General features: G+C 43.1%; 1 protein-coding gene across 5 annotated transcripts in view; it reads right to left on the reverse strand.

The window, feature by feature from the left end:
• KANK4 (KN motif and ankyrin repeat domains 4) overlaps window positions 1-15551 on the reverse strand; it is a 56014-nt gene that overhangs the window by 24332 nt on the left and 16131 nt on the right. Inside the window, exons 1-4 of one of the 5 annotated variants that reach the window (XM_019489158.2) lie at window positions 13258-13387; window positions 6284-6368; window positions 2189-4207; window positions 1002-1113 (exon numbers count right to left, since the gene is read on the reverse strand). In XM_019489158.2, the coding sequence (XP_019344703.1) occupies window positions 1002-1113; window positions 2189-4207; window positions 6284-6299 (2147 nt within the window). In that variant the 5' untranslated portion in view covers window positions 6300-6368; window positions 13258-13387. Of the gene's footprint in view, window positions 1-1001; window positions 1114-2188; window positions 4208-6283; window positions 6369-12059; window positions 12275-12903; window positions 13070-13257; window positions 13388-15551 lie in introns of those variants that run through there. The other 4 variants (XM_019489159.2, XM_014593898.3, XM_006274709.4 and 1 more) reach the window with 4 other exon arrangements.

A 15551-nucleotide genomic window follows, 5' to 3' on the forward strand; every position in this document is an offset into this window, starting at 1 on the left:
TCCTTTTGGGCCAAAAGGAAGGAACTTCCAGGATTACGCAGCCATCAAGCAGGGGGGCTGGATTGCAGAAATATTCCAAATCCTGAAATGGGATTTGAGCAGATTTTAGCTACCCAAGTCCCTTCTGGATCTGGCATTGGGGCTCCAAGGGGATGATAATGAAAAGATGGAGTCTCGGTCCTGTTCTTAGAGAACAAACATTTGTACAACACTCAACATCATAGTTAGCACTAGTTAGCACTTTTAGGTGTCCATACATGTGCTCTGGGGTGAGGGGGCGCTTTAATTAGAGCGGCTCTCTGAGTGGGGGTGCTTTAACTAAATGGTGGCGGGGGTGCTCCAACTAAAGCTTGTTCCATGAGCTTTAGTTAAAGTGCCCCCACCACCATTTTACTATGTGAGGACACTGAATACAGGTGAAGCGGAGGCTGCTGGAGTGCACTAATTAGCACAGTCCAGCAGACTTGCGGCAGACTATTAATGAAGTCTGCTCTGATGCATGCCAATTAGCATGCGTTGGAGCAGAGGTCCATCATGTGTATAGGTGCTCTCTGTTATTCGTCTTGAGAGAATGAATTGACATCAATTTAAGTTCCTCCAGCCCAATACTGACGAACTTTAGATGGCAGGATGTGGAAGTTTGCAATGCAGATGTCCATGCAGCACAGGACTGATCCAAAACTAGTTGACGTTAATGAAAAAACTAGGCTGGGCTTTGTATCAGGCCCTGAAGGATGTGTGTGAAGAGGGCCTCAGTCTTCAGGGATGTCATGTCAGTGCCACTCGTTATCGTTGTAAGAGTACTGATGTCCCAGGCTCTCTGATCAGCTTTTACTGAAAAATTATTGATGTTAAATGGAAGAAGGGATCAAAGAGGCTCTATTTTGAATGGGCTTTTAATCAAAGATTTGAAAAAGAAAAATCTTTTTTCCTGAGTGATACAGCTGGTGATGACAACGTAGATGCTAATATGCAGTTTTATTTTCTTAAATGATGCTTACCCACCATTAACCCCAACAAACTGCAGATTCTTTTTGGTTCCATTGCCTCCTGCATGGAAACCGTGACCTTTCTTTTTCATGATAGACTTAAGACTTGTGGTTGGAGAGAGATCTAGCAAAATATAAAATCACAGATTAAGAAAGTATAGAACGATTATTCTCTACCTTATTAATATGCCTATAACAAACTATAGCTCGTAAGCAGAACCATGTTAATTGTCCCTAAGACGTCCATTTTATAGAACTGCGGATGTATCTGGATGTGGTCTCAAGCTGGGCCATTAAAAAAAACCCCAAAAAACAAAACAAAACAAAACAAAAAAAAGATCTAACAGGCATCTTCATGGGAATATTAACATATGGCAAGCAACTGATACCTATACATGTTCTCCCCATGTAGGCAGTCTGCTCTGACTCCTTAGAAATAGGTCTTTTTGCACTTCTGATACTGATAATATTAAAATCCATGTGTAGTGCCCTCAGGAACACCCTGCTTCAGTCTCTTGTGAGGCTGTGTAGGAATGGGGTCACAGCGGCAGAATTCACCTTCCCTCCTGATGTACTCCTTGGAAAAGGAGGGCTAGGTTTTCACCTACAAAGCCTCCTTATATCACTCTGACTGAACAGTGGTCACTTTCCTGATCCCAGAAGAATAAAATAAGTTCACTTCCCCTTCATTAGTTATTGCTTCTAAATGGGACAAGCTATTTATAAAGCCGGTGGGCCGGGTAAATGCAGATTTTTCATGGGTTGTATACATTTACTTAGCTCCACTGAGTTTGTGCCGATTTGCACCAGATGACCTACCACTTAAATGTTCACCAGTGAAGTAAAGAATCATGAAAGCCAATTAAGAAAAATGGTTATCAAGTTTACATGATAGAATAGCCCCTCTCAGTAGTAGAGTGGGATTCCCACACAGTCTGAACTTGTGGAATAAAGCTACATGTTTATTAGCCCTTAAGTATTTTTGTTTGAATTTTGTTTTTATGGCATGCTCATACATAGACACCTTCCTTATCTATAGTTAAGAAAACACACTAGGTCTGTTTCTGATCTCACTGACATTAGTTTTTACACTGGTATAACACCATCAACCTCAGTGGCATGACTCATGTTTTGCTCTGGAGTAAATGAGAAGAGAATCAGCCCTGACACTTTGCTAGACCTTTGCTGATATTATTTACCCAACTGTTGATACTGTGCATTTGAATTCTCTTTATCTGGTGATGCTTGGGTAGAGTATGCAGATAGCAACAAGTTTAAGGAATTAACGAGTTGATTCTGGATGGAACTAAGCTTGGATGCCGGCTGCTTTATAGCACTTGCTAACTCTGGATATCCGTGCTCCAAACACATCCACTGCTCTTGCAAAAGCTCCTGGATTTTTTTAACATATTGGCTTATAGGATCTGCATCAGATGAATCCTGTTGGTCAGTGTGCCTTTCCTCTTCCATCAGGACTTGCTTTACATCCTCAGCAGGACCCTTCTTCAAATCAGTCCCTGAATAGCTCTCTCCAGTTGGAGCAGGAGCAACACAGGACTCTGTATCATAGCTGCTTCTTTGGCTTTGACAGTCATCACGGATATGTTCATTTATTTGCAGCTCGGTGAAGCATGATGTATGAACAGCAGGCTCAATATCTGTCCCAGTTCTTTTCTGTTTGTCCAAAAATGCAGTCCCTTTCTTTCTGATGCCAGCATGAACATCTGCCAACCCCTGATCTGTATGAATTGGCATATTACTTAGCTTCTCTACTTCCAGGTTCATGTTGTCCACACCACATCCTACAGATTTTGTAGAAACTGAGATATTTACATTGACACCTTTGTCTTGGGACTCCTTCAATCTGTCCATTCCTATGAGCTCAGTATTCACTGCAGCATCGTGGTAAGGCAGGGCATTTCCATCCTGCTCACAAGGCTTGGTTTCTTGGGTATTTTCCCGACAGAATTTCTCTTCTAGTTGAGCTTTGGAGCTTGCCAGTGTTTTAATGTTTCTCTCTTTTTCCTTGATCTCATCATCTTGCTGCTTTAGCACTAATCTGACATGTTCAAGTTCCTGTGTCTTGGTGCTCAGTTGCTCCTCCAAAACAGCAATCTGTAGTTTCAGTGCTGTGACTGTGCTGGGCTCTACCATGCTGCAAACTGAAGATTCAAGACCCAAAAATTCCCCATTCTCTCTAGCCCAAACATTTCTATCTTCATTCTCCTCTGATATGCTTGGCATAACCTCATTTATGTTTAATTCTATTTCTTCATGGTTCTCATTTTCATCAAAAAGCTTGGGTGAGGATGATACATCCTTTACCAATTGTGTAAAGGTTTCCATTGCCGGCGTTTCACATTCTTCTTCTCCGCTCTCTGTAACCATGAGCGGCTCCTGAACCGTGGAAGGTTGACTTGGCTGTGGAGACTGGATTTCCTTTCCCTCCTGAGGATGATCTTCTGGTTGGTGATCCAGCTCAGGGGTGGGTTTTGCTTGTTCCCCAAGCTGCTTGTTTTTCGGCAAAGCCTCTTCCATTTGCTGCTGTGCAATTCTTGTGTCTTTGGGAAGATTTAATGAAAGACTATCAGGACAGTTTGAATCCAGTGATTCTTTTGCAGGGCTAAAGGGGATTTCTGTAAAGCTCTTTTCATCACAAGGCTGAGGAAGTAACACCAACTGAGAAGGCTCAGGGCACTGACTTCCTTCCTCTACATTTTTAGTTGGTGGGAGTGTGGCTGGCATGCTGGAAGCCCTCAACAGCTGGGGCCTCCCTCTACAGCTGGCAAGATCTTCTTCGGGATGCATGACCTCAGCTTGTCTGATTGTCTCAGCTAAAAGGGCCTTTTTTCTGTAACTCTGCTCATCTGTGGGTGTTACAAACGGTGGCGATTCATTAGTTGTGACAAGGCGAATGGTTTCTTCTGCCCCTAATGATGTCTTCCTGTGGGCAAAGGCAGCCCAGCTCTTATTAGAAGAGGCAGCATATGCTCGGGACCCGTTCTCAGGCAGGCTGAAATTTCGAGGCAGCGTGCTGAATTTGGGCTGCTTGGCCTTCCTGTGAACGTGGACCCTTCTGATAGTGTTCCCTTTCTCAATGTCATCCACATATTTCAGGAAATCAAGGTCCAAGTGAAAGCCATATGGCGTTTCTACTGAATATGGGAGGCTTCTGGGTTGATCTGTATCCCCATCGGGCTTGGATGGCTGATCACCTGCTGAGGATAATAGAAGATGGTAAATTAAAAACATAATAATGTAAATAAACCCTGATATGTTTTCAGCGGGAAAGGAAAAATGGTCGGCATGAGTTTACTTCCCTGTCCAAAGTCATCTTTCCCACATCAGCCCCAAGCCTGGGCTGGAGCTGAGGGGCGCCGTGCTGCCTGGGGTGTTTGTGGACTGAAAGAGCCAGTTGTTCGTTTGCTGATCCTGCCCTCTTGGATGAGTTAAAATAGCCTGAAGGCTAATTGTGAATTACAGAATCTGCCAGTGGCTCGATGGTACCATTACAGAAGTGAAAGATCACTAGGAAGCCCCCCTTTTTCTGGTAATGCCCTCTATACTGGCCCAGGGGGGTGGGGAGGTATAGGAGCTGTCAATCCAACCCTTTGGTGTTGGAGGATAGCCGGGTCACTAGTACTCCCCTCCACTTCCCCACCCCCATGCTGTGGTGATCCTTTAGAGCTGCTCTGTGCAGGTGGCTTAGCACAAGGCAGCTGCAGTGCAGCTGAGAATCATGGCCCTCATCAGTATGCATGTTGCTGAAATGCTGGAAGTCACTTCAGGCAACACTGTAAGGCTGCCATACTAAATCACTGTGTTATTAGTTTGCATCTACGAGGGAAGGAGAGAAGGAAGGGTTTGCCGTTTGTCATCTGCGATGCTAATGTTGAATCTGCTCAGAGACAGAGCCACAGAGTAATGCATACCAAACATATAATCTTGTTTTCTAGAGCTGAATCATGTAATTGTTGCACTGAAGAAGCCAAAAATTGGCTAAACTCATGATTCTAATTGGCAATTATGCAAATAGCTGGTTTTGTAAGCTAAGCTACAAATTTGTCTAAGTATAAAAAGCTGCCTAATGCATGATAAATTCAGCTAAAACTAGATGATGGAAACTAGCCAGGTTAGTTCAATATATTTAGTGGTTTTAGCCTCCTCAGCACCTTGAGGTCCACTACAAGTTGGACAAAGAGATTTCTGTGAACCCATAGACAAACATTATCACCCATATTATAAGGAATATTTCTAAAAGAAAAAGCATTTGGCATGGACAGGGTTAAATGGTGTAACTTAACTCTGTGCAGAACAAGAAAACACTTTTTAAAGTCAAAGGACAAACTTCAGAAGAACATGTCTTTTAGTGCTTCAGTTCAGGAAAGCCACAGTGGCATGAGATGTGTTGAGGGTGCAATAGCCACTTGTTTCCTTGCATAACCTTAGAGATACAGATGCAGCAGCAGAATCTTCCACTGAATATAAATGGCTCTCATTAAAGTGGACACTTAACCCAGACTGCTCAGTGGTCTCCTCTTGATAAAGAACATCCTGCGCTGTATACTCAAACTTTCATCTCTCCTATAGATCTCTGCATGCTCTTATTTTCATGGGTACAAGTCATTAACATCAGAAAGGCAAATTGGTGAGCCTGAGCTTATACTAAAGGTTTTCTCCTAAAAAATACTATGTTGATTAAAGCATCCTGTACTGATAGGCATCCAAGAGTGAAAAGGTTTGACCACTCTTCCCCTTTGCCATCTGCCGGGTCTAGCATTTTTAGACTTCTTTGTCTCAAAGATTTCCTAAGCCCTTTTCCATTACCACTACTGAAATGCAGTCAGTCTAGGGTGGAAGCCAGCACACTGAAAACAGGGGAATGAGGAAGGGAAATACAACAGTGTAATGTGGGCTCGTTTTGAAAAGCAGAAGAGGGTCCTTATTGTCCACAGAGAACAGACAAGATGTTGGTCTCTTGAGTCATATCCGACAGCCCCATCTACTGTGTGGTGCTCCATCGTAAACAATAAGACTATCATGCTTTTCCCCGTTATAACTATCACCGACAGTCAAACCAACACGAGTGCAGTACATGCTGAACTATACACAACCTACCCTTTTGTTCTTGAAATGGGTGTCCTTACTATATTTTGCTTACATTTTGAACAAATGTATACATTGGCCCCAGTACATACTTACACTATTTCTGGTAAGCAAACTATCACACGTTGTTTTAAATGACAAAATAGTTCCATTTAACAGCTTTTGAGGAAAAAATACAGCCTCCATACCATTTGTTTCTTCCATATTGTGGAAGTTGATCCAATTGGGTCGTCAGTTAAACATTGTTAGATGAGTCAATAGGCCTTACTGCATCTAAAAAACAGAAGAGACATTTAGACAAATGCTTAGTACTTATTGCGACATTCAAGTATCCTTATGTCTCCACTTCCCGTCTGTCCTTGAGGCCGTCCATCTAGCCACAGGAAGTCTTACAATGACAGCAGTTTTTTCGTGGCTTAATAAAAGCCAGGTCTCCAGATAGCAAAGTTGATATTAGTTACTGTACCTGGACTCTTATTTCAAGCATTCTGTGGCCTGGCCATATTCAGAAAACACTTTCAAGCATATTTAAATAAGTATTTCCCCTCCTAATGATAACTGTTTCTGTTTTATAAGTACATTACAATGAAATCTTTCTTAAGTATTATAAAACGAGCCCTAACATTTCAGATAATTCCAAATGGAATAGAAGGAAAAGAGATATCAAGGAAATTTGCCATTAGATCCATGATCAATAGCATATGAACTCCTTATCCAAAATACATTGATCAATGCCAGAGCGACTGTGGCATTGATGCCTACACAGTTGGATGGGTCAAAAATTGGCTGATGGGGTGCAGCCAGAGAGTAGTGGTGGATGGGTTGTACTCGGCAGGTGGGATGTGAATAGTGGGATCCCCCAGGGCTCGGTCCTGGGGCCCGCACCGTTCAACATCTTCATCAGCGACTTGGACGAGGGGGTGGAAAACATGTTGTCCAAGTTTGCCGATGACACCAAGATGTGGGGAGAGGTAGGCACGTTCGAAGGGAGAGAGAGGCTGCAATTAGACTTAGACAGACTACAGAAGTGGGCAGACGGTAATAGGATGGGCTTCAATGTAGATAAATGCAGGGTGCTGCACCTGGGGAGAAGGAATCCACAGCATACATACAGGCTGGGGAGCTTCCCCCTTGTGAGCACAGAGGCAGAAAGGGATCTTGGAGTCATTATTGACTCCAAGATGAACATGAGCCGCCAATGCCAGACCACAGCCAGCAAAGCCAACCGCACTTTGTCGTGCATCCAAAGATGCATCTCAAGCCGGTCCAGAGAGGTGATACTTCCCCTCTATGCGACACTGGTCTGGCCTCAATTGGAGTACTGCGTCCAGTTCTGGGCACCGCACTTTAAGAAGGATGTGGCGTGCCTGGAGAGGGTTCAGAGGAGGGCCACCCGCTTGGTTGGAGGGCAACAGGGCAGGTCCTATGAGGAGAGGCTGAGGGACCTGAACCTGTTCAGCCTCGGCAAGCGGAGGCTGAGGGGGGATTTGGTGGCTGCCTACAAACTCATTAGGGGAGATCAGCAGCAAATAGGAAGGGTCCTATTCCCCACAGCAGCACCTGGGGTAATGAAGAACAATGGCCAGAAGCTGCTGGAGAATAGGTTCAGGTTGGAGATTAGGAGGCACTATTTCACTGTCAGGGTGGCTAGGATCTGGAACCAACTTCCTAGGGAAGTGGTCCTCGCTCCTACCTTGGGTAAATTCAAAAAGAGGTTGTATGAACACCTGTCTGGGATCGTGTGATCCCAGCGTGTGCTTCAACCAGTGGCAGGGGGTTAGACTAGATGATCTATTCAGGTCCCTTCTGACCCCTAACTACTATGAAACTATGAAGCTATAGTATGTAATTTATATACTGCATAATATGTCATGTCCCAGTGAGAACTGCAAGGGGTTTAAACTATACATAAAGGTGGCTGGTTTTTCATTTCTTTATGTGGAGTGACCAAAGATTGAAAATTCACACTAAATGTCTGTAAGAGAAATCCCATTAGAGCTACTCCTTGCTTAATGTCGTAGTTATGTTCTTGAGAAATGCGACTTTAAGCAAAATGATGCTAAGCAAATCCAATTGTGTCACAGTAGTTACCTACTAGCAGGCGGCGGCCAAACAACGTTATAACCGAACACTGTGCAACTTTAAATGAGTATGTCCTCTAATAGAGCGGCAACGTAATAAGAATACAACGTTAACCAGGACAACGTTACGTGAGGAGTACCTGTATTTTAGTGTGTGACTGTATAGTAACTCTTTTCTAAATAGCTACAACACTGCTATATTTATCCTGGAAAAAAAACATAAATCATAGTTATTCTCAGCTCTGACACTGTAACATGAATAATACGATTCCCCATCCCAATTACTCCCCACTTTCTCATATCCCAAGGCTGAGGGCAAGGGTACAGGGGCCCAGAAATCTCAAGAGAAGTCTGGATGTTGGGGCTGGAGACAGTCAAGAAAAGTCCGATAGGAAACTGCTGCTTTTCCTACGCTTGTCAGGTGGGTCCAGGGACCAGGCAGGGAAGGGTTAAGGAGGCTGAGGCAACTGGAGATCATCAGGCAACCCAGCCAGCTATTTTATAAATCAAACAGGAAAAGGAAGGTGAGGAACAGAACAGGGGGATTTCCCAGATCACCCAATAAGGAGGTTGTAGCCGATGTTTGGAGTTAAAACATTCCTCTCTCTTTCTGAGCTGCATTTGTATCCTCTAAGGGGAAAAAATATTCTTTAGGGCCTGAGTTTGTCAGTGAGAAAAAAGGCAAGGTAGCAGGCTAGAAATCTACTGCTGGCTACTTCCAGTGCCAGGACTTGCTGGGGTTCAACCCTGCTCCCAGATGACCGTACCTCTAATGGGACATGGCTACGTAAGCGCTCCAGTCCCCACTCCCCGCTCATTGTACGGAGAAGTACAGCAAACCCAAGCCATTCAGTGCAGGATTCAGTTCAAATTGTTACTTAATCACTTTTTTATTCCTTAATGTTTTGCCTGTGTGAGGCCTTAAGCATTTGACCCAGATTTTTAAGTCGGTTAATAGACAGGCACCAGCCAGCTTCCCTGGCTTATGACCCACACTCCTCTCTGCTGTGCCACTGTTCGTGCAAAAGGTTTCTCCTGTGCAGCATCCACCGTCCAGAACAACCTTCCTGTGTTTCCCTCCCTCATTTCAATTCTCAGTGGAAGCCGTATCTAGTTTTCCTGCTCTACTTGGTATCTATTAAACTTCTCTTCCTGTGGGATTACTTTTGAGTGCAACTATATTATTTATTCTAGGTTGACTGTAATAGGCCATCCAGAGAATGGGATGGGGCTGTTGGTATCCCTGTTTTAAAAGAACTGAAATGAAGTTGCCCAGATACACAGCCCTCATCCAAGTGACCAGAGAAAGAGCTCTACATGTGCTGTAATATCCTAGCAGGGAAGTTTTAAAAGATCTAAGTGTTTGTACGAAGCCACTATTAATTGGCAACAAAATTAGCACTGTAGTAAACAGGTCTATCATCGCATGTAGGCAAGATAGCCTGCTCTGGGGATGGTAATATAAAGGCAATATGAGTAGTCTTAAAAACTAGTCTAAAATTACTATCTTATTGATTTGTAACTGAATAGCAACACTGACAACTGATAGACAAGTAATTTATGCATCCTTTTTTAGTGCTGCAGAACTAGCTCAGAAGAGCACGTTTTTGCTGCATTTCAACCAATATACTCCTGATGTATTCCCTAATTAACTCAACTTTTTTTTTTTTATGAAAGGCAATGACTGCTGTTTCTCCCTGCCAATAAAAGCACGTGGCAAAATGAACATTAAACTCTTGCTCAAATGTTTTTATTTTACTTCCCAATTACAGGCAATTATGTAGTGATTATGGATCCTACCCACACTCAGACCAGTTCTATTTCACTTTTTTGGATCATTTATTAAAAAAAAAAAAAAATCCAATCAATAGGATGCTTTTAATATTTAGATAATTACAGCTAATTGGTTCATTTATTGGCTTAGTTCCACTTTGCTAGTCAAAGCTGATATTATTACTTTTCTCTTTTGACCAATCTATTTCAAAATCACCTCATAAAACAGCATTGAATGTACCCTACCAGATTGTTGATGGACTTCCATTCCCTCCAGTGTCATTTGTATGTGGTCCTGATGGCTAACAGCCAACAATGTGGGTCCTATTACCCCTGTTATCCAAACCAGTGCTCTCCTATGACTAGCTAGAATAAACACTAAAAAAAGAAAAGAAATTTATCATAATAAAAGGGGCAAATTATGCAACTAGCTTTCACAATAGCCTCCAAACTGTCTCAAATCTAATTCTACCGTATTTTTTTTGGCAATAGACCAATTAGGCAAAAACAAAATGCTATTTAATTTCCACTGAAATCTCAGGCAGGCTGATAAAAGTCCAACTGGTTTTAACTTGCTGTCTGATAAGGGGGAGACATAGCCCTCACATAGCATTTCAGTCTCTGCCCCATGCAAAACTTGAGGGAAGTCAGATCCCGAGAAGAAAAAGCTGGTAGCTGAAAAGGTCGGAAAAGGACAAATTCCAGCTGTGAATAAGAGCTCTGGACACAATGCTGAGGCTGTGCAAGAGCCCAGCTGTGGGCCGTGCTATGCACCCTAACACTGCGGACATCCCTTGGTATGTCTGGATTCCCTTTGCCCTCACAACAGTGCAACCCAGAAAGTTTTGAGACGATCTGCTCCTCGTGTGTCGTGGTGCAAGCCTTCTCCAGGGGATCATACATTAAGAAGGCTCATGCCACAGTAACAGCGTGCTTGGCCTCTAACCTGGGGACTAATCCACCATCCAAAAGAAAGATTCCCACCCCACTGACTTTGGATCAGGTCCCTAGAGAAGCCATTTTTGGGCCTGAGAGACTAGCTTAACTCAGTTCTTGTTTGCTAGTGTAAGTAAGGACCTCATTTAAAGTGCATCCTTGTTCCTGAGAGGCAGGACTAAACTCAACAACTCATTGCACATATGCTACCGAACAGCTTCCAGATTGGTAATGTCCTTCGGTTACTACCAGCCTGGGTCAGATTTGGACTAATGACCTGGTTCTGCATTCTGTTCTCTCGAAATAATCTCGCCCCCTCTATCATGGATTTCAGAGGGTCTGTAAAGCTGGTTTCCCCCCCTTTAGTAAATATTGTATCCAGGCACCGTCAATATAATCAATGAATATACAATGACAAAAAGAACGTTATGTCTAAACTCGTTAAACTGACCCTGTCTCAGGTTTTTGTATTTGCAGACTTTCCCTCTGTTGTACAAGAGGGAGGAACACTGTATTTTAATCTCCAGGCAGACAGCACATCAGCATAAATAGCATCTTTGATTTTCAGTTTTACTACAAAGAACAGCCCTGGGGAGGATGAAGCCATATTTATATTAAAATACTTTTCACGAGGCAAGACTATGTGGAGAAATGGAAATCAAAAAGTCGCATATTTGACAAGGTAATAGTGTAGATTGAAGTACTTTCATTCCCTTGAGCAACCCATTTGGAATGACTATGTACTGTCTTTTTAAAAAGCCAAGTCGCAAAGAGTATTTCTTTACAGTCTCATTTAACCCTTCATTTACTCTGCATCCCTTTGCATGACACAGTAAGACCCCCGCCCCCGCCCCCCGCCGTCCCCATCAACAATACAAAAGCAATACCTTCTCTCCTCCTCCAGAAGATTACAGCTGCAAATTAACTGAATCACAGAGACTAGTAGAGGTAATAGTCACTCTAGAAAAGGTTTCTGCTAATAGTTTTACGTATTAGAAACATTTAACCCCGTGAGAGTTCATTCCCGGTAAATCACACATTAACAAAATCTCATCAACTATATCACAACATTTTTGTCCTTGCCTGTCATTTTCTCCTGCATTGCAGTAGCTGAATTGTTAGCACTTCATTATGAAAGGAAAACTATCATTAAAAGAGTACGTTGCCATGTTACCTTCTCATCCTCCCATCTACAAAAAGCCAGAGTACAGAAGAGCTTTTCCCTTTTCACAAAGGTATCTTTTTCAGTGCTGAGAGGTAACAGTTATAGGTTCAGAGCAGCAAATGTGTGTTTTCCAGCTGTTAAAAAAGTTGGTCAGCTGATCAGTGACCTTGCTTGAAAAGCAAATACAAGTTTAACTAAAACAGAAGGAGGGAGACAAAAGGTTCATTTTCTAGTAAGCTAAGCACAGTTCTTACTCTGCACCAAGCTTTTGAAGAAAGTTAGTCAGATCCAAAAAATTAGTTGCTTTCTATCAGCGGCACATACAGTCTCCCAAAGCACTAAAGGCAAAATGCTGTCTAATCAACAACAGACTACATTTATCTTCTTTATCAGAAAGAGGATTATTTAAAAATCAGTCAATAATTAACTATGCAGGTCTCATTATATCTAATGCTTTGCACTGAAGTTCTTCCTAGATGACACAAACCTTTCCACTGAGCTTTGCTTTGCATTCTGCAGCTCGGCTATTTCAGACAGCATCATTTACTCTACCTAGCGCTTTTCCCAACAAAAATAAAAACAGTCGCCGCGATTAAAGGACAGAAGCTTTATTAGAAATCACAGGATGCCTCCACATTAATAATTCATTTGCCTGAAATCGCCCCCCACCCCCAGTAGCTTAATGAGTTATCTCAGAAAGATCTTATTAAGAATTTGCTATTTTGTCTATGGTTTCATATTCCTCTAGTTACACCCATCAATCTGCTGTTCTGAGGAGCTGATGAAAAGGCAGTGAATCTATTTAACAGGACAGGAAAATCAGCAAAGCATCTGCTGTAATTACTGAACATACCACTCTATTGATTCAACACCTCAGTGAACTGCAGGTCATCGTGTGGCAGTTGATAACTGCAGCAGAGACAGAGGACTTCTGGAGGAGCAAGCAAGAACCTCTTAAAATGCCCAGTAATTGAATGGAGGTGCATTTAAAACTCTGATCATCCATCTCTTGTTGTCGCAGTTATTGTTAGCAGCTGCAGGATACAGTAGTAACCAAGGAGTGTCCTAGCATTGCTGTTCCCAGCACTTAAGAAAAACTGTGCTGTGCTACCCAAAGGAAGGAAAGGTAAGGGGGGGATCAATAAAGGCAGAAGCAAAGCAGTTAGTCTAAGTCATGCAGGCAAAATAAAATACTCCAACACTTTACCTTGGATTTATCAGTGCAGAAATCACAGGCAAAGCAGCATAAAACACTGAGGAAATCAAAAGGTTTCAGAGATAAAAAGAAAGACCCAGTAAGTAACTCTCCAGTCCTGAGATGCCATTGCAAGCATGTTAAAGGGGAAGGTTCTTTTTCTAACCAACACTTGCAATAAAAAAATACAACTCCCCAAGTTCTGGGTAAGACATAGTTTGTAAATTGGAAAAGCACTGCAGTATGCATTATTCAGTGGTACATATTTTGCATCAACTGCTACTACAGCATCTGTTGACATGAAACCAGAAAAAAAATTTCTAGTGAAAATTGTATCTTTTGGATCCTGAGCTGTAACATAATTTTGGTTTTCAAATGGTGAGTTTTCATTTCCTAACACGCCTTTCAATATAGGCATGGTTCCGGTCACAGAAGCCCTACATATCGCTTTTTGTACGACTGAAAAAATTCCACGTCCCAAGAATGAGAGAGACAAAGCCCTCTCGGTTTGCACTGATGGAATTAAAAAATGAATCAGAGAAATAAAGGACTAGAGTGAGATTTAGCAACCTGTGCAGAGGAAAAGGAGGTTATGGTATGTAATTCATTACACTGCATTACCCCACAGTGATAATTACAGTTCATATATTTTGGTTCCTTGTGCTCATGTTTTAGTGACCCATGCTGCTTTAGGTGTGCTGGCTCAGAAGGGAGTTCACTCAAAGTTTCCCTGCACTTGCTTCTACCTGTCCAGTCCTTGCTCACCTGAGCTAGTAGCAACCTTGCAGCGGCTGCTCTCCATAGTACTGTAAAGTAAAAGGTGTGTAACCCACACAAAGGAGTTAAGGGTACTTTTCTTGTTTGTCCATAAGGACACAGAAGGCAAGCGATGTGCTTTAAGCTAACTAGTAGGAGTGTGTGAAGCAGGCCTTATTTGATTTGTATTCAGCCCAAATCAGGGACAGTGATTCAATTCATTGATTTGGATCACTGTTCCTGATTCGATTTGGCCAAATCCAAATCTGAAGATTCGATGCCAATTCGAAGAATCAGTGATTCAGATATAGACACAGCTTTCAGTGATTCAGACATAGACACAGCTTTAAAAGTTTTTCCTACATACCTCAAGGTACCAGCGCGGCTTGTGAACACTGCAATGCTGGGGTGGATGGAGCATCCCACAGGAGTGCGGGAGGACCCCCACATGCTCGGCAGCAGACCTGGAAGTGGACTGGAAGTACTTCTGATCCACTTCCAGGTCCATCGGGGAGTGTGAAGGGTCCCCCCTACCCCGCGCCCCCCCTGCTCACCAATCAGCCATGGGGGGATGCCGGGTGCCTCCTACACCCAGGAGGCACCAGTCGCTGAGCCGGGAAGGCATGGGGGGGAGGCCCTGCATGCTCCCCGGCAGACCCAGAACTGGACCAGAAGTGCTACCAGTCCACTTCCAGGTTCACTGCCGAGCATGTGGAGGTTCCCCCCGCACTCCTGTGGGATGCTCCACGCGCCAAATCTTTCCGAATCTCTCCAAATTGATTCAGAGGGTTCCGATTAGATTCGGAGAGATTAAAGGGTCCTCTGATTCAATTTGGATTTGGAAATTCAGCCACCAAATTGGGCCGAATCTCCGCCAAATCGAATCAGGGACCAAAGCTTCGCACAGCCCTACTAACTAGGAAGGTGGGTCTGGCTATGGAGACTGGGAATGAAGTATGGAGACTTTTTTGCAATCTGTCCTGAGTCAGAATGGACAAATTGTAAGAGTTTTGATCAATACTTACGGGCTTCTGTAAACCAACTGGCCCCAAGTCAAGAATTCATTCGTATCACAAGGCAGGCACCAGAGTGAATATTAATAGGTCTTCTCAGCAGGTTGACTGACGACTGCCTAGCACTGGAGTCTTGGAGGAATGTGGTTACCTTGTGGGGAAGATTCTCACCTTGCCGGGCCTAGATTGTGCATGCTTACAGGGCTACTTTTTCTCAGACCTGTGAATCCAGCCCCTCATAACCACTATGTTAACTAAGGCACACAGGTAAAACAGTGGGCACCGCAAGTAAAATGTTGGGAATGTAATCAGCAGAAAGACAGACATGTCTGATCATAGCCTTCTCCTGCAAACCGAGCTACTTATGCTTCTTAAATCCTGTTGGAGCTCATGGAATATTTATATTACTTCTGAAGGCAACACTGATTGTGCTCACATCCTACAGGCACAGCCAGGGCAGAGTCAGCTTAAAGGTTACGTTTTGTGAAAATAAGGTTTTGCAAAAGCTAAGAATGAAACAGATTCATATAAAATCAT

This window comes from Alligator mississippiensis, chromosome 5, assembly GCF_030867095.1.
Source record: "Alligator mississippiensis isolate rAllMis1 chromosome 5, rAllMis1, whole genome shotgun sequence".
In the NCBI taxonomy this organism is placed as follows: domain Eukaryota; kingdom Metazoa; phylum Chordata; order Crocodylia; family Alligatoridae; genus Alligator; species Alligator mississippiensis.